The 18,359-nt window shown below is 36.6% G+C and overlaps 1 protein-coding gene across 8 annotated transcripts in view; it reads left to right on the top strand.

The window, feature by feature from the left end:
• The window catches only part of Tenm1 (teneurin transmembrane protein 1), a 901,303-nt gene that overhangs the window by 723,108 nt on the left and 159,836 nt on the right, over nt 1–18,359 (top strand). For all 8 annotated transcript variants that reach the window (XM_011251006.3, XM_006541491.4, XM_006541492.4 and 5 more), the window contains 2 exons: nt 11,117–11,236; nt 16,914–17,175. In XM_011251006.3, coding sequence (XP_011249308.1) covers nt 11,117–11,236; nt 16,914–17,175 — 382 coding nt within the window. The remainder of the gene's footprint in view (nt 1–11,116; nt 11,237–16,913; nt 17,176–18,359) is intronic.

The raw sequence follows: 18,359 nt of genomic DNA, 5'->3' as shown, positions 1-18,359 counted from the left end.
GGCATTGTGTGCAATGAGAAGGTAAAACAAAACTATCTCAAGGAATTGCTACCTAGCAGTTATTATCTATACTAGGTTCTACTGATAAATGCTAAGGGGCTCTGCCCTCCAGGAGTACATTGAGAAAATTTGAATACCTCAGACAAACTGAATAAGCTTTACAAAAAGGAAATAAGCTATAGCCCTAGACCATGTAATCACGAAAGGGAGAAAACTATAGCCAGGCTTCATCGATTACTTGAACCCAAAGGAATCCAATATGTAGAAAACATTTGCTGGTTTAGAATTATAAAAGGGGAAAATATTTTAAAATACAAGTAGTTTGTGATTTTTTTGTTTTTAATTAAATACAATGTAATTACAGTATTCAAGCACCCACAGAATTAACACTCAGTTTTAAGATTTCATAAGTAACTCCTAGAATGTCCGCAATATAGTTATTTGTTATTTTGCTGAAGTACAAATTTGAATCCATATGCTTTCTGTTTAAATTTTTAATGAATATACTTGTGATAGAACTCTATTTGTTAATGGCAGGTCTTCAAATATTTTTAATCTAGGAACATGAAAAGCATCTGACCACGCATGCAACTGGGAATTGATAAACACACAAGACAACAAATGCTAAATAAATTGAGGACACTAAGAACAAGGAGTTTCAGCATCCTCAAATTTAACATCTGTTCACCTTCCTTTCTTTCAAAAGGGTGCTACCTATGACCTTCCCCCATCTTGAAAAGATATCCACATATGCTGCCGCTAGGGTGTGGTTCCTTGTGATGCTGTCTTTTGAGTTTCATTTTCCTAAGCAGCCTATTTTGTTTATCTCCTTTGTAGTTGTTGTCCTAAGTGAGAAGTCAGGTTGTTGATGGTTGCTAATAAAGCACTTTGATCTCATTTGTGTGGAAGGTGTTATATATATAAAGGCAGGATCTCCAGATTTTCAAAAAAGAAACACATGTTCAAGTCACATTTAAGAAATTATAAAGTGCTGAAGGCTCCTGGATTTGTAGTGCTGAGTAGCTACTGATATCGGCAGCCAACACCTAAAAGTACCAAAAAAAAAAAAAAAAAAAAAAAGTGCGACTTTCACTTCTTTGCAAGTTCTCTTGGACAAAGAAGAATGAAAAGAAAGCAGAACAGAAAATGTCAAAATGGTATTTAACTGATTATTATAAAAATCTAAAATGCAAATGTTCTGAGATACTCAAAAAATTTAATAAAGAATATCAGCAACTCCACAGCTCATCTGAGCACAAATATATATTTTTTTCGTATATTTCATCAGGTTAATTAAAATCCAAAGGCTTGAATCTTCATTGCTATGTCTGAATCAAACTATGTGCTTTTGCTTGCTCTCTAGCTAATTTAATAATGTCATTTTGTCCCTAGAGAGGGTAGTCAATGAAAGGATATTCTGTGGCTGGGTAGGTAAGCTGGATAAGTAATTAAAGGCACTTGTGCACAGAGATTGAAGGAAAGGCCATCTAGTGACTGTCCCATCAGGGGATCCATCCCATATACAGTCACTAAACCCAGACACTATTGTGGATGCCAACAAGTACTTGCTGACAGGAGCCTGATACAGCTGCCTCTTGAGAGACTCTGCCAGTGCCTGACAAATACAGAGGTGGATGCTCTCAGCCAACCATTGGACTGAGCACATGGTCCCCAGTGAAGGAGCTAGAAAATGAACCCAAGGAGATGAAGGGGTTTGCAGTCCCATAGGAGGAACATCAATATAAACCAACCAGTACCCCCCCAGAGCTACCAGGGACTAAACCCACCAACCAAAGAAAACACGTGGTGGGACTAATGGCTCTAGTTGCATATGTAGCAGAGGATGGCCTTGTTGGACGTCAATGGGAGGAGAGGCCCTTGGTCTTGAGAAGGCTCGATGCCCCACTGTAGGGGAATGCCAGCACAGGGAAGTGGGAATGGGTAGGTTGGTAAGCATGGAGGGTGGGATGGAATAGGGAATTTTCGTAGGAGAAACCAGGAATGGGGATAACATTTGAAATGTAAGTAAAGAAAATATCTAAGAAAAAAAACATGAATGTGAACCCTGGGACCCCCACAGTGATATCCCTAGGTTCTCTCATACTTCTATTCACACCATGCCATTTACCCTCTCACCCACTTACCCTTCAAACACATGATAAATAAATACATATGATTTATTTATTCTTCTATCATACAATACAACTGACCAGTTTCCCCCTCCCTCCCCTCCTCCCAGCTCCCTACCCACCTTCCCTGTTCCATAGATCCACTCCTCTTCCATTTTTCTTCAGGGGTATCAGATGAACATGACATAGCAATTTACAATAAGACTAGGTACAAACTGTCATTTAAAGGCTGGAAGAAGCAACACACCAGGAGGACAAGGGTCCCAAGAATGGGCAAAAGAATCAGAGACTTTATCCACTCCCTACAGGGAAAAAAATAATTTAAATTTTTAAAAGAATATTCTGTAGGTAATTTCCACTACATGCATAACACACAGAAAGTGATAAGCAGTTGATTCATTTGTATAGGTAATGACTCCCTGAGGATTGTACCACTTGTATAGGTGAGCACTTTCATTCCAGGCCCCATTATTTACACCTCAACTCAGAAATATCTGTGCTACAGCTAAGGCTCTTTTGAATCCAAGACAAGATATTACCACTATTTTAACCCTCTCTGTTCTATCTAGAACAAGAGGTATTGGGGGGGGTTGTTTGGTTTTTTTTTAATTCTGGCCTCAAACTCACAGGGATTCACCCGCCTCTGTCACCAAAAGTGCTGGGCTTAAGACAAGCACCACCAAAGCCAGCGAGCTCCTTCATTTTATAATAAAGTTAAGAGCCTAAATTTCTCAAGACTACATTGATGTTGCATGAAATGAGGTGAAGAAAATGCCTAACATAGCAAGTGCTTAGTGTCTTATTTATATAAAATGCATATTTAATAATGACCAGACCATATGAGCAAATAATTTGAAAAAGTCCAATGCAAAGCATCATCATTTTCCTAGGTAGTACTCTTGTTCTAAATTCTCTGTGAGATATTGAGGAAGAAGACAGGACAGACGTTTGATTGCCATTTTACAAAATTACTAAATGAAGTCAAGAATAATTGCAGTGGCAACTCCTAGGGAGCCAGAGTTAGAGCCCCGTAGTATCTAAAGCTAGGTCATGCTTTCCTTACAACAGGAAAAGCATCCATGCCCAGGAGATGACCAGCAAGAAGGGCCTGCCCTATATTTAATGCCTATCCATTATGTAAAAGGCAGGTCCACAGAGAATGACAGGAGAGGTTAATGAGGTTAAGAAAACCTCTTAGGGCTGATTACAAAGGTAGAGCATGTGAGTAATGTTTAGAATAAGCGAAATTCAAACAAACAAAAAAATATATAAAATAAGTGCACTTCAGACCATTCAAGATTTGCTACAAGGGCTTAAAGGACAAATATTTCAGGATTCAAATTCTAGACAAAAATAATCATGTGTCTAAATGAAGCAAACTGGCACTCACACAGTACTGAAAATGTAACTGCGTCGTCAGTTTTCTTATTGCTTCAAAACACTTGATCTTTTTCCCATTACTTTGGGGATCTCAGGCATCCAAAGCAAGCCTACTTTTGACAAGCAATTACCAGGGCAGATGGGAAAATAGCCACCCTACCTCAGGGTGAGTGCCCCCATTTTGTTTTACTTGAAACATCACTAGCCATGAGGAAAATAATTCTGCTTAAAAAGCTATCTGCATTTTCAAAAGCACCACCTTTCCCATCGCCCTGGAATGTTGATGTGTAACAGTCCCAGCTGCTTTTAATGTTACCCACTTGGTAAGAATTATTTATTTGGGCGAGTGACCAATAGAGTAGGGCTAAATCATCTTGCTCTATTTAAGCAAAAACTAATGAAATTTTATTGGGCTCTCCTGTGAACATGCAGTGCAGTCACAATTTTTGAACATGAACATAGGTTTATGCTACAGCGTTAAGTGATTTTTGTGGTGCTGTATTGACCTAGATAAAATATCAAAAACATCATGTATTCTGTTGAAACACTCCCCTTACTAAAAAAAATCTGTATATTAAAAGCCTCAAATGTATTTAAATTAGGAAATATCAAAGAGTAATCATAAGATAATGTATAAATGAATAATAGGCTTAATATGCATAAATTAAGCATTTGAGAAGGTCTATTCATTCATTTTGCCCAATGGCACAGACATTGTTGAATTCCCTGAAGCAGTCAATTATCAAACAAAACCCTCATGATGAGGATGTTGGCTTCTAACAAACGAACTGTAAGGCATCTGTCACATAGGATCTTCAAAGTAGTCTCTGAAAGCCTTGAAGCAGTGCCATGAGGATATGGCACAAGAACCTTACAACTTTAGATGTAAAAGAAGAAGAAAGGAAATATTTAAGCTGAAATTCTATTAATTGTTTGTGAGCATGTGCTGTATACTCCCAGAACAAAGAAAAACACGAACAGGGGGGGAAAAACACATAGTTTTGGGGCCATGTGTGGCTCTCTAGTAGGAAAGAGCAAGCAATCTCTAACTGCCATTCCAGGCAGTCCAAGGCAAGTACAAGAACATGCATGTGAGCACTGTGTAATGAGAACAATAGGAAAGGAGACATTGACACTTATCTGGAATAGATAAAATGGGTTAAAACATTTTATAATCTCTGGTTTCAAAGGGACCCCACAGTTCATGTGATGGTTCACCTATCTTTTTGTAGTGACAATTACAACATGACTTGCCAAGTGCCAGTTGTTGCAAGCCTTTTTCTGGAGGCTTTTACAGATGGGTTAAAACGCAAGAATTTTATAGGAGTAAGACTGTAGATTGTTTGTTTATTTTCCTGCCTTTTTATGGTTTATGCTTCCTGTCTCCTTCCCCAGGAACTCTTCCAGCTTAATTGGCTGATTAGGTAATAGTCTTGCTTTCACAAAACTTTGGCCTTTACACATGCAGGATCAGCAGCACTTGGGAACTTGTTAGATCAGTAAACACTCTGGCCCCACATCAGATCTAACAAATCAGAAAGTCTGTGGACATGCCCACAGAAGTCCAATCTTTTCTTCAACAAACCCTCTAGGGGATTAAGGTATACACCTTATCAAGTTTGAAAATCACTGACCTATAGAAGAGAAAGATTACCACAGAGGCATTAGGACTGACATCTCAGCTCAAAATTGCACCCCAAAGACCTTCCTATTTGTTATGGGATAGCAGTGATTAATAGAAACATCATAAAGCCTTCCATACAACAACTCAGAGGTATTTATAGTAAGGCCTCAGAAGTAGTGTTTTACCCTGAATGACACAGTTTCCAACAGCAGGATTTATGCTATGATTATCCCCTGTATAAGATGCTGTAAGAATGCTGAAAGTATAGCTCATTATGCAGTCTATTTTTGCCCCCCTTGAAGACTTGAACAAACTGACAATCAATTCAGGAATGTACAGGGCAAAATTCAAACTCTAGTGAGCAAGGAGTCACGTGGTCTCTCCCAGCCCAGGCCATCTCAAGGGCTACTTTTTGTACAGAATGTTCAGCCTGTAGAAAAGACCAGTTCTTCTCTTCCTGTGGAGAAAGTTGCCTAACCTGTCCACGTGCTACTTCCTGCCCAGCAGGAGAGGTCCTTGATTTGGAATGTTACCCTTCAAGGATTGCTTACGCCCATGTTAGCAACAAAAGCAAAGAGCTGTAACTTTTCTGGCCCTAAACCATATTTTCCTTGTGAAAGATTTTAATCAGAAATACAATGCAGTAAATTACATCTTCTTTCAACAATTTAGTTTTTTGTCCTTGTTTTCCAAACCAACTTCTGTACTTAAGGTTAATGTTGTTGCCAGAAGTGTTGAATGAATATTGGAAAGTTGACAGAGAAGACAAAAGACAATAACTAAGGACAAAGGAGAATGGAGCCAAGGGTTGATTGAAAGCTAGAGATAATTTGTGCCATGAAAATAGCAAATACAAAATGAGTTAGACCTTGTGCATCAGAGCTGTCTAACAAGCAGCTTGTTAGTTAAATAAAGCCCTCAGTATATTCTGCCCTGCTCTTCACATTTAACTCCAAACATTTAGAAGATTCAACACTGAGTTAAAGTGAAGAAGCAATTCCCTGGGGTTGCTGCTTTAGCATAGTGACAGCAGGTAGACAGCTTGGCAGCAGGCTGTATCCTCCAGAGAATAGGAAAAGAAACAATGTGAGAGATGATCTTCCCCACACGTGTTCCTAAAGTCACATCGGACATGCCATCTAAGTTCAACTTACCTAGTTCTAAGCAAGTACAGCAAGAAGAGGATTGTGTTGTTAAAGATTTAAGGAAGCAAGGCATTCCATCCATGTCCATGTCTCCAAATCAAAGGAAAGCCCCCAGTGAAGATGCAAAGCATGAAGCTCCTGGCTTGAAGAGTACACAAGCATGAACACAAAGCACATGCATGCACACACAAACACACAACAACAACAACAACAACAACACACACACACACACAAATAATTACACTGGGCTGAGACCTGCTAAAGACGAGCCAGCATGCATACAGTCCAGACAGTATCCTCTATCATCTGGCTTAACAGCCCTGAAGATTTCTCTATAGCATTGAATAGATAAGGTTTCAGAAACAAAGATGCATTCATAAAGATCCAGGACTTGAGGTTAAAGTAATTTCAGTTTTTGTTTTGTTTCATTTGGCTTTGCTGTGGCACTGGATTGAACCCGGTCTTGAACATACTACTTAAGTGGTCTACCACTGATGTATAGTCATATCTCATTTAGTAGTTTTTCATTTTGATATAAGACCTCTCTGTATTGCCTAGGCTGGCCTTAAGCTCAATGTGGAGCCCAAATGGCTCTTGTATTTAATGATCTTCCAACCTCAACCTCCTGAGTAGCTGGGAGTACAGGCCTGTGTCAACAGGCTGAGCCTGAAGGGAAGTTTAACATGACAAGTTTAACATGTCAAGGGCAGGTCAATTGGTTCTGTATACATTAGATGCAATTGGAGAAATCTGAGTACTCTCTGGGATACACAATGGGGTAACACAATATTAGGAATAAAAAATATATGTAATATAGCATTTAGCTTATCAAAGATACATCATGACCATGTGCACTTCCCTACTCAACTGGAGTCTTGAAAATTCATAGTTTCTACAGGCTACTTTGGGCCAAAAATCAATACACAGAACAAGTTATATAATTGGTACAGAAATTAAATGTCCTGAGTGGATCAGTAAAAGGGAGATAAATATAAGGATAGCATCTAGAATTGGGAAGCAAATTGAGCTTAGAGATTGAAGCTCACAAACTGGCAGCTGAAGAGCTTAATATATTGTCCGGGCCATCTGGAGATGGGGCACCTGAGAAGAGAGACTGGGCTCAAGAGCTTTGGGGGTTGAAAGTCTGAGTGTGCCTCATCCTCCCCTCAGTTTTCTTTATGAAATGTCAAACACTGAAAATTAGAAAGAAGACTTTAATTTTGTCCCAAAATTTATATGCTGAATATATGATATCCAATATATGATATACACTGAATGAATGATATTGGTTAGTGATTACAGGAAGTACTAAGAGCTCAAGGATAAAAAGAGTTAAGACTTACTCTTGTAAAAAAAAAAAGGATGACATTGATATTGGTTAGTGATTACAGGAAGTACTAAGAGCTCAAGGATAAAAAGAGTTAAGACTTATTCTTGTAAAAAAATAGATGACATAGAGTATGTAAATAATGAGAACAAATGTGGCAATATACAGGGGATCTTAGAACATTTAAAGTCTAATACATTACAAAAAGAGCTCAATACCGATAAATGTAGAATAATACATTTTATGGAGCTTTATCATATTCTGTACGTTGGTGTGGATCATAAAATATGAGGAATAAAAAAGTAGGGGAGTAGAAAGATAAGTGTGTGCACATTATTTATGAGGGATGGAGATTGAAATGAATGAGAAGAAGAACAGGTAGACAATGTCTTGAATAATGATGACTTTGGTGAGTAGTTATCACCCAAATCTGTGTGCTTCATAAAATATGAGGAATAGTGAGAAGCAGAAGAGTCAATAGACGGGTCTCCTCAGAATGAGATACAGAATGAAGGAAGAGAGGGATCCAAGGAAACGCACAGAATAATGATGGCTTTTATGAGTCTTTCACTCACTGCCCTGGATCCTTCATAAATATAAGCCATATAGAAAATAAAAGAGCAACAAAAAGAAGAGACAGATCTGTGTCTGCCATAAAATATGAGACAATAACGCCAACCAGGCTTGACAAAATAAAAACAAAAATAATTGAGTCTAGTACAACTATGGAAAGACACAATATCTAGATTAATGTGGGCAAATAAAATGAGGGAGTGTAAAACTGTTTTACCTAAAGAGAGTCAGCAAGAACAAGCTAGGCATTATTGTGGCAAAGCCCTCAACAAAGTTAACTGATGGAAGATTGGCGAGTTCACAAGTCACCTATGTGTGCCCCCAGAATGACCAACAATATTTTGGGGTGAGTTGTCTCTGCACAGTCTCTCCTCAGGCCCCTGGCTCCAATTTGTAAGTGGTTGGTAAGAGAGTTTTCAAAATTCTCTCCAACTTAACCTCTATTTATCTTATCAAATATTTTGTGTAGATTTTGAAACTGTTACTACAGGGACTGGAGAGCTCACTCACTGCTTTCATAAAGCACAGAGGTCCTATTCCCAGCATGTGCATGGTTGCTAACAACTGCCTATAGCCTTGGGAACAGAGTATCTTATGCCTTCTTCTAGGTTCAGTGGGCCCTGTACCCATGTGTCATATTTAAATACATTTAGTGTAAACACATAATACATCCCAGCTTACTCAGGCCCCATTTGCTCCAGCCTATAGGTTTTTGTTTCTGTTTTGTTTTGTTTATTTGTTTCTCATTACAGATGGTTGTGAGCCACCATGTGTTTTCTGGGATTTGAACTCATGACTTCTGGTAAAGCAGTCAGCTCTTAACTGCTGAGCCATCTCACCAGCTCCTTAATACATCTTAGAAACATGAAACAAGCTGTTACTTCATAAGTGGGGAGGTTTTCTTTATTTTTCTTCTTTTTCCATTGTGCTTGGAACCAGAAATCTGATTTGTCAACAATAGTTCAAAATCTAGAACTCAAAGACTGTGGATGTCTTCTGTATTAGAACAACTAAGAGGTGAGCGTGATTGAGAAAACTCAGATCTGGCCAAGGAGCTGTCAGTGTTCAATTTACAAGTCAATGATCTGTACTACAGAACTAGGTGTATTGGTCTGAGTGCTCAGAATATGCATAAATGCTTATAGTAGTAATTATATTATTTCAATTTATGTAATATTTAATGTCTTATCATTCATATTAAGCAATGTCCTAAGGGAAGTCAGAATAAGTCCTATCAGCTTCACTCGAAACCAGTTTCTCAAACTGCAGTAGCAATTACTAATGAGGTTTACAGTCTAAAACAAACTTAGGTTGATACCTGTCTGTGGTTTATTTGGGGATGCTTTGATTGTGTAGTTTTGTTCTGTTACTATTAACCTTCAGATATGTGCCTTGAATTATAATTATGTTGAAAAATATAAAATCCCAGGGTGACATTATTAGGGTTAATCAGGAAATCTATGTTGGTACAAAAAAAAATGGCTCACCTGAATTGAAGATTTATCTTTGCAGAACACTCTGAACCCTGTGTAATTTTTTAAAAAGATAATATTCAAGGCTTTAGCCTATTTTCCCTTAGCCTTGCCTGCTTGAGCAACAAAATTCACAAATGAGAGCTCAGAACTGCCAAAGCTAAGACTGGAGTCTAAGGGAAACTCTCCCCTCCCTACACACAGTTCAAATGAATGACAAACCAGCGTAAAATCCTTGCTTTGAATCTATTCCATGGCCCTCTTGCCATATTACATACTCCTAAAATGGGTTACAATTTGTCTGACAATTTACAGCTGAAAACAATGGTCACTTTCCTGGACTGTGCCCTTTAACAACAGTCCTATTGAACTAGAATGAAATATCATTTTAGCGAAGATGAGTTTATTTGTTTAAAAGAGAAATGTCCATAAATGTTTTATTTAAATTAGAGGAGGGAAACATACTGTTGTTTTTGAATGCTAACTGTATCTTCATTGTAGATTGCAAATTCATCCAACTAGGAGATGGGGTGTGGGCTCAACAGATAAAACGTTTAACAGGCAAGCTGAGTTAAGATCTACAGAATCCACATAAAGTTAGACATAATAGCACATGTCTGTAATCTCGGTGCCCTTATAACAAATGGCAAATGACAGGAGAATCTCCAGAAGCTAGCAGGCCAGCTAGTCTGATGTATACAGCATCCAACAACAGGAAACCCTGTCTCAAGTTATAAGAAAAAGACCAATTCCCAAGATTATACTTGGATTTCTAGATGCAAGCATAACACACAGCATGTACAACCACCCAACTAAGTTTGCTTGCTTGGTTCTATTTTCTAGACGAAATAGTTTGGCAGTGTATATCAAGAGCTTTAATATAGTTATTCTTTTATGAGTAGATGAATAGAAAATATACACAAAAACGATTTTGAAGTTAAATGTGATTAAAAGGCAAAAATTAAGAATATAGGTGATCAACAGGAACTTTAGTCATACATAGAAGGTATTTTTTATATCAACTAATGTAATTCATTTTATTTTGACAAAAAGTATAATAGAACAGAAAGAAGACTCAAGGAAATAAGAAGTTCAGCAAAGAAAAAAGAAAAGAAGAAACAGCATATCTTCAAATAAAAGTCAGATTAAATAAGTCATGGAATATCGCTTTAAGGATAAATTATGTAGTAATGAAAGTACATATTCTCAAAGCATCAGATAATATTGATAGCATAATATTAACTTTAAAATGTTAGAATTGTGAATGATGCCTAATATGATCCCAATGTTGATACATAAAAAAAACATACCATCCCCAAAATATTATTAGGACTTTTTCCTAGTTGGTTTAATTGTTTTTTTTTCTTTTTTTCATTAGGCTTGAACGTTTTCCAGAGTGTCTACGACTTGACACTAGTGTTTAATTTTATTGTGCTTCTCTGACTATTTCTGCCCTTTTGTTGCAGGCGTGCTTGTGTGATTCGAGGCCAAGTGGTGGCTGTAGATGGAACCCCGCTTGTGGGAGTCAATGTCAGTTTCTTGCATCACAGTGACTATGGCTTTACCATCAGTCGGCAAGATGGAAGGTATGCCTGTTGCTTCTGATCTTTGTGGGAGGGACTCACACAATGTGACAAGGGTAGTAAGCCCATCTTCCCTTCAGTTGTATCTAGAAAAGGAAATAGTGACATTTATTTCCTCTATTTCCAATTTTAGTCAAACCAAATTTCTACCATTACACTATCATACTCAAGCCCTCTTGAAACACTGAACACGTGGTCTTCTAATCCCATTTATAAATCTAACCTGAAAGGTCACTGAGATGATGCCAAGAAATACATGTCAAAACACAGAATAACATGGGCAGTTCTTCCCCAATAAGCATAAAAACATTCAGATATTTGAGAAATGAACCTGTAGAAAGGTTTCCTCTAAAAGTTCAAAATTCAGTCATGTTAACTAAGGGCTTCTAAAATGTGGTTTTCCTACACCTTGAAATGTAGCACAGGGATAGAAGGGTGGACTGGCATGCACAAGGCCTGGGTTTGATCCTCAGCATCACAAAAACAAAGTCCCCTCCTAAATTACCTATTTCTTCAGTGATTGCAACTGATTGACAAGCATGGCCAGCCCATGTAACTATACAACAACCAGACAATACTTTCTCGGGGTTCTCTAAGACCTGGGAAGCAGGACCTCAGAGATAAGCCTTTCCACTTTAGAAAAGGATTTGCTCCCAAAAACATTTTTCTTGCTGTCATTTAGATAGACAGTTGTTCAGAATCATTGAGTCAATAGACCCATGTGTCCGTCTTGAAGGTAGCTATTTATGACTCTCAGGAACACTATAATAATAGCCTTGGGGTGCCCTAGTCTCCAGGTGGCTACCCTTAAAGTGTCCTACTCATAACAAACCACTTCAGTACTCACAAAAAGACCTGTTGGCACAGAGCTTTATCACAGTGTGAGAGACTATCTTATTTCAAGAACCTACAATCAAACCTTATTAGTTCTACCCACTTCAGAAATGCTAATTGTTCAACTTGAGCTGCGCTAAATTTATTTTCTCAACTGCCTGTCAAGAAAATGTGTGTAAAATTAAAGACTATAAAGAGGAGGTTTTTAACCTACTTAAGACAAGAAACTGGTTTTAGAGAGTTTAGAAAATTATTTGTATGTAAATCATATTACTAGCCAGCCATCTTGTTAATAGAATAAGCTTCACAAAGTTGTTAGGAAAAAAATTCCTGTCAAATATTCCATAATTAGAACTCTCTGTTGATTAGAATGGACCTTTCTCTCAGTTGGATTGAATAACAGGATTTTGGAAGTTCACTCACCAATAACTGACATAAAAAACAACTTTCTGCCTTGCCAATATCTTGAACCATATATATTAACTGAGAAAAGAATTATTTCTTTGACTTCTTATGACCTATTGCAGAGGCATAAGGAGTCCTTAGTTTAGGTCAATGCTTCATTTTATTTTTGTAAAAGAACCAAAAATAATTTTACCCTCTAAAATGTCTAGAAGCTTCTATTTCCAGATTAAAAAAATATTTAAAAGATTAATTTTGTTGCGATTTTTGCACTTCGTATTTTAAATGCCAAGACCCTCCTCTGAGGAGCATTCTGTGAAAACAGGTTTATGTAAATGGGAAGTCTCTAGCAATGACATTCTTTGCAGGATCCATAAAGAGAATATACTTTCAAATTACATGCCCTAAATGCCACCCAGACTATCCTACTAGCAATTATCAGACATAAAGTGACCATGATGAGGTTTTTCTTTTCTATGTCTGCTTGTTGCCCAGAGCAAGTACCTTACAAAAGTACAATATTGCATGAAAATACACCCAAAAATAAAGATTATAGAAAGGCTGATATTAACTAGTAGATATAGTGCAGAACGCAGGATGCTACGAAGGGCCCTCTGTCTCCATGTATCAGATCCATGAGTCTGCTGTAGTGCTTGCAGCTCTACCAGCGGTAGAGATTTACCTTGGGTTAGCTTACCTCTACAAGCTCATGCCAAATTTCACAATGTTTGTCAACTAGACATTATTATCTCCATATTAACAAGTTGCTAATTGACGAACACTTTTCTAGACACACAGAGAACATATAGAGTAGGAGACAAAAACAGTATTAAAAAAAAAGCAAACAGAAACAGTGGTAGAAGTCAAAGGTTAGGTTCACAGATAGAAAAAGGCAAGAATAGTGGATAATAAAAGTCAAGTCTCAAGAAGACACAAACGTGTATTAGAGTTGCCTATATGCCAAATGTGTTTTTATTAATGTCATCTTCACCTTCACAACAACCCTATGGGGTCACCATTATTTATATTTTCCCTTTTTGGCAGAGGACAAAGCTTACTGAGATTAACACAGCTGATCAGGTCAGAGTTCAAGGCTTCAAGTCAAGGAGGTTTCTTCTTTTCTCCTATTGTTTACCACCTTCAGTTTAGACAAGTAACTCGGTCAGTACAGGGTTGAAAGAAATTTTATAAGTACTTCAGCTAACAGCAAACAAAATAGGTGAAATGCTGATATTCTTAGAAGATTCCTGGAAAACATTAAGTGTTTCAGGAACTTTGTTTTCAATATTGGAAGATCAAGAAAGTTCCCACTAATTCACTCCAGCTGATGGCTATCAAAAGGCATCGTGGAGGTTTCAATAATTTCCATCTCTGAATAGGAGTGGTTTAACTTCTTAGAGATGGGCTAAAATCTATAAACAAATAACCCCTTTTGAAGCTTTTTTACTTGCTACCATATAACAGAAAAACATATTCTTAATGATTGATATAAATGAAAGGGATTTGTGATAGAAAAAAATCTCAAAAAATAAATCACTCAGAGGGTACTATGTTTGGCATTGCAATGGTTGACATGAATTTAAGGCATAGATCCACCTTCCACTTTCATGATAAGGAATAAGTCCAGCAATATTTCCTATATATAACCAGGTGGAAAGAAGAAAAGCATGTAAGTCAGTGTTTTCTAAGAAGGTAGAAAAAACCAGAACATGTACGTATTCAGAGAGCAATATCTATCCATATTCATATATATATATATATATATATGTGTGTGTGTGTGTGTGTGTGTATACATATAGATATGTGTTTGCATGCATACATATGTATATATAGTATATATCCCCATATATATATGTATATATGTATGTATGTATTTATATATATATGTTTTTCTTATTAAACAACAATAATATATTCATTTACAGCAGTAGCTATAGATATATCATATTGGAAAACAAAATCAGACACAAAGTTAATATTATAGAGTTGAGACTCAAATCCTATATATGTGTGTGTGTGTGTGTGTGTGTGTGTGTGTGTGTGTATGAAAGAGAGAAATTTAAATTTAATTCAAGGCACATAGCTTTGATCTATGTTGTTGTAGAGTCTGGTCATCTGATATCTATAGAATGGGTTCATATATTGAAAACTCAGAAACAATTTGTAGAGGTTCTAAGCAAGATTTTCTATTTCCTATGATAAACTTTAATTTTGTTCTTAAGTCTATCAAATGCTTGATGAGGACCCAGTCCATCATCTAAGAAATCTCCATTACTTAGTGTCAACTAGTTGAAGAACTTAACATCAGCTAAATGTCTCCATGCCAATATCTAAGATTTGTGCTTAGTTGAGTAACCAAGTTGCATAGCTTAGCCAAACTGAAACGTAACACTAACTACCATAAGAAATCTAAAGGAAGTCTCAAGAATTTAGATTTCAGTAACTCTTCATGGAAGTAATCAAAAGCTGGCCTACAATTTAGTTGAATTGCAACAAAGAGAAATGTTCAGAAAATTTAGTAGAAGAATATACCTAAATTGAGAAAAAATTTAACTTGTGCCAATTCCCAACTATATACTTGACACATAAGTCTTTGTCTTATTTATAACAGTAGCTGTAAATATATCATATTGGATCCCTTATTAATAATATATAAGTATATATAGCTCATAGAGATGTAAAAACTAACCCAGACACAAAGTTAATATGATAAAAATGAGATTCAAACTAAAATGTGTTTGTAAAAAGAGACTAATCCCTAGATATTGGTTATTATTTGGATAATTTATTTGCCTTTTGTGTCTTTATGTTTGTTGGTTTTTTTTTTTTTTTTTTGGTTGGTTGGTTGGTTGGTTGGTTTTTCAATAGATAAGCATTCAGGTTTTACAAAGTATTTGTACAAAGCAAGCACCAAGGACATGAAGTGAAATCTATGTAAAAGTTGATGCAAAGGAAAGGTTTGTTAACAAACAGTATTGGACATTTCCTCTAGCACTTGTCTTAAATCTCTAGCACTTGTCTTAAATGACTCTTGTTATCAGGAATTTAGCCTCTGTCTAAAGCATAAGCTGTTTGCTTTTACTTTTTAATTCAAACCAAGATCATTTCCTAAAATCCTCGTTTTAGGAAAACATCTTAATATTATTACTACCTCACTAAAAAGGCACAGAAAATATATGATTCTAAATATCCTTTGTCTTTCTCTGAAAATTTTCTTCAATAAGAGATGAATGGTAATACTTGATTCATTAAGTCAATTTCCCTCTCAGGCTTTTGGCATTAAAGAAGAGTTTTCCTGAAAGACCTTTTCTAATGTAGGGAAATGCTTACTTATATTGCTCTCATATGGACTTGCATTGCTTTGAGTATTAAGAGCATCATATTGTCTCTTATGCATTTTTAAAATGTAATGATAATGATTTATCATTTTGTTACATTTTATTATATTTCAACTTTTTGAGTGCTTTCAAGTGCACTACCTCAAAGACATCATTTTACTTAAAAAAGAAGTGAGGTGGAGCCATCAATGCAGAATGAAATGAAAGCTGAGGCTTTTATGCTCCCATACAATAGTCTTGTCATAGACCACTTCTATAGAGGGACAGAGTTGGCTTGTAGAAGAGATAATCTTCTTTTGTCAGAGACACCAGAGAGCTGGAGGCAGAGATAAGTATGGTGAGTTACCGATTTTCTTACAAAAGGAAGCCAAAATCAGAAATTCTAAATATGAAATTTAAACATAATCAGGAACTAAAAAAGGTGATTAGATGCAGAAGTTTCATACATTGTTTAGTTCAATCAAATTTCTCTGAACACTTTTGCTGTCCTGGTATGTTTCACCCAAAGTTATCTCAGAAACACTGGCTGATTTCTGACACTGTATTTGTGGCCCTGAACAAGACATTTAACCTTTGACTCTTTTCATATATATACGGCAAAAAAGATAGATATAGATCAATAGATATATTAATAGATGATAGATAGAAAATATATGCTTATACATGTAAATATACATGTTATATATAGCTACTTATAGAATTTTTCAGGGTAACTGCATATTTCAAATACTGCAAAATATTAACTGGTCAAACAAGGAGAAGCAGTAATGTCAAATTTGGTTTTACAAAAATATGCATGAAATAATTTTGTTTAAGACAATAGTAGAATTTATATTTCAATTGATGAATATCAAACACTGTTACAAAATTCCATATCAAAAATCTACTGAATGATTAAAAAAAGAAGTCATTCATGAAATGAATACCAAGTGAGTGGAGATTTACAAAACAGAACATAGCCTATTTATTTTAAATATTACATTTTATTTGGACTGTTCATATCATTAAGGGTGATTCTCTTCTCCCTCCCCCACTCCTTCCTCTGCCTTCTCTTCCTCCTCCTCCTCTTCCTCCTTCTCTTCCTCCTGTTTTTTTTTCCTTTTTAGCTTTGATCTCGTAGCCATTGGTGGTATCTCTGTAGTCTTAATCTTTGACCGATCACCTTTCCTGTCTGAAAAGAGAACACTCTGGTTGCCCTGGAATCAGTTTATTGTGGTGGAGAAAGTGATCATGCAGAGAATTGTAGCAGACGCACCATCCTGTGATATTTCCAACTTCATCAGCCCAAATCCTATTGTACTTCCTTCACCACTCACATCATTTGGAGGATCCTGTCCAGAAAGGGGAACAATTGTACCCGAGCTGCAGGTGGGTGTACTGGGCTTTGTGTGTGTTTAACAGTGTATTATGTTATGGTTAATTCTTTTTCTATCATTTCTGTTGCCCCTATAATATGGATCCCTTTGTTTTTCAAAAGAAGCATTTCGAATGAAGTCTTTCTTGCACATTATTGACTAAGAAAGATATAAGGGCACTATCTGTGGCCATAGCTCTCGAGAGGAATGTTCACTTTTGATCAAATTAAAATGGTGCCCTAAAAATCATGGTGAGCTGGCTTAATGGTGATAATACTACGGTCAATGAGCTTGGACCGTTTCTGTTCTGAAATTGAAGCGGCTTAAAATCTATTTTCCTTCTATTGTATAGGTTGTATTTGCTGTCATTGTTCTTAGAAGTCATGAAAGTTCTTGTATAGCTGTATTTAGTAAGGTAGTTTTCTCATTTTTTTATCTTTTTTTATTATTAGGTATTTATTTCATTTAAATTTTCAATGCCATCCCAAAAGTCCCCCACACCCTCCAAAACCCACTCCCCACCCACCCATTCCCACCTCTTGGCCCTGGCGTTCCCCTGTACTGAGGCATATAAAGTTTGCAAGACCAAGGGGCCTCTCTTTCCACTGATGGCTGACTAGGCCATCTTCTGATTCATATGCAGCTTAGAGACATGAGCTCTGGGGGGTGAGGGGGGTTACTGGAAAGGGAGTACTTTACACAATGTTGTTTTTTAGTATTTGAGTTTTACAGTTAAGATCTTAATAGTTTAGTATTCTTGAGAATTATTCTTTACTAAACATTCATTATTAAAAGACTCTGACAGCCATAGTACCACTCATAGACAATATTAATCTACAGATTCAATGCAATCCCCATCAAAATTCCAACTCAATTCTTCAACGAATTAGAAGGAGCAATTTGCAAATTCATCTGGAATAACAAAAAACCTAGGATAGCAAAAACTCTTCTCAAGGATAAAAGAACCTCTGGTGGAATCACCATGCCTGACCTAAAGCTTTACTACAGAGCAATTGTGGTAAAAACTGCATGGTACTGGTATAGAGACAGACAAGTAGACCAATGGAATAGAATTGAAGGCCCAGAAATGAACCCACACACCTATGGTCACTTGATCTTCGACAAGGGAGCTAAAACCATCCAGTGGAAGAAAGACAGCATTTTCAACAATTGGTGCTGGCACAACTGTTTGTTATC

The sequence above is a fragment of the Mus musculus genome, chromosome X (assembly GCF_000001635.26).
Source record: "Mus musculus strain C57BL/6J chromosome X, GRCm38.p6 C57BL/6J".
Lineage (NCBI taxonomy): Eukaryota > Metazoa > Chordata > Mammalia > Rodentia > Muridae > Mus > Mus musculus.
Note: the sequence above shows the minus strand (reverse complement) of the source record. Positions and strands in the feature narration are given on the sequence as shown.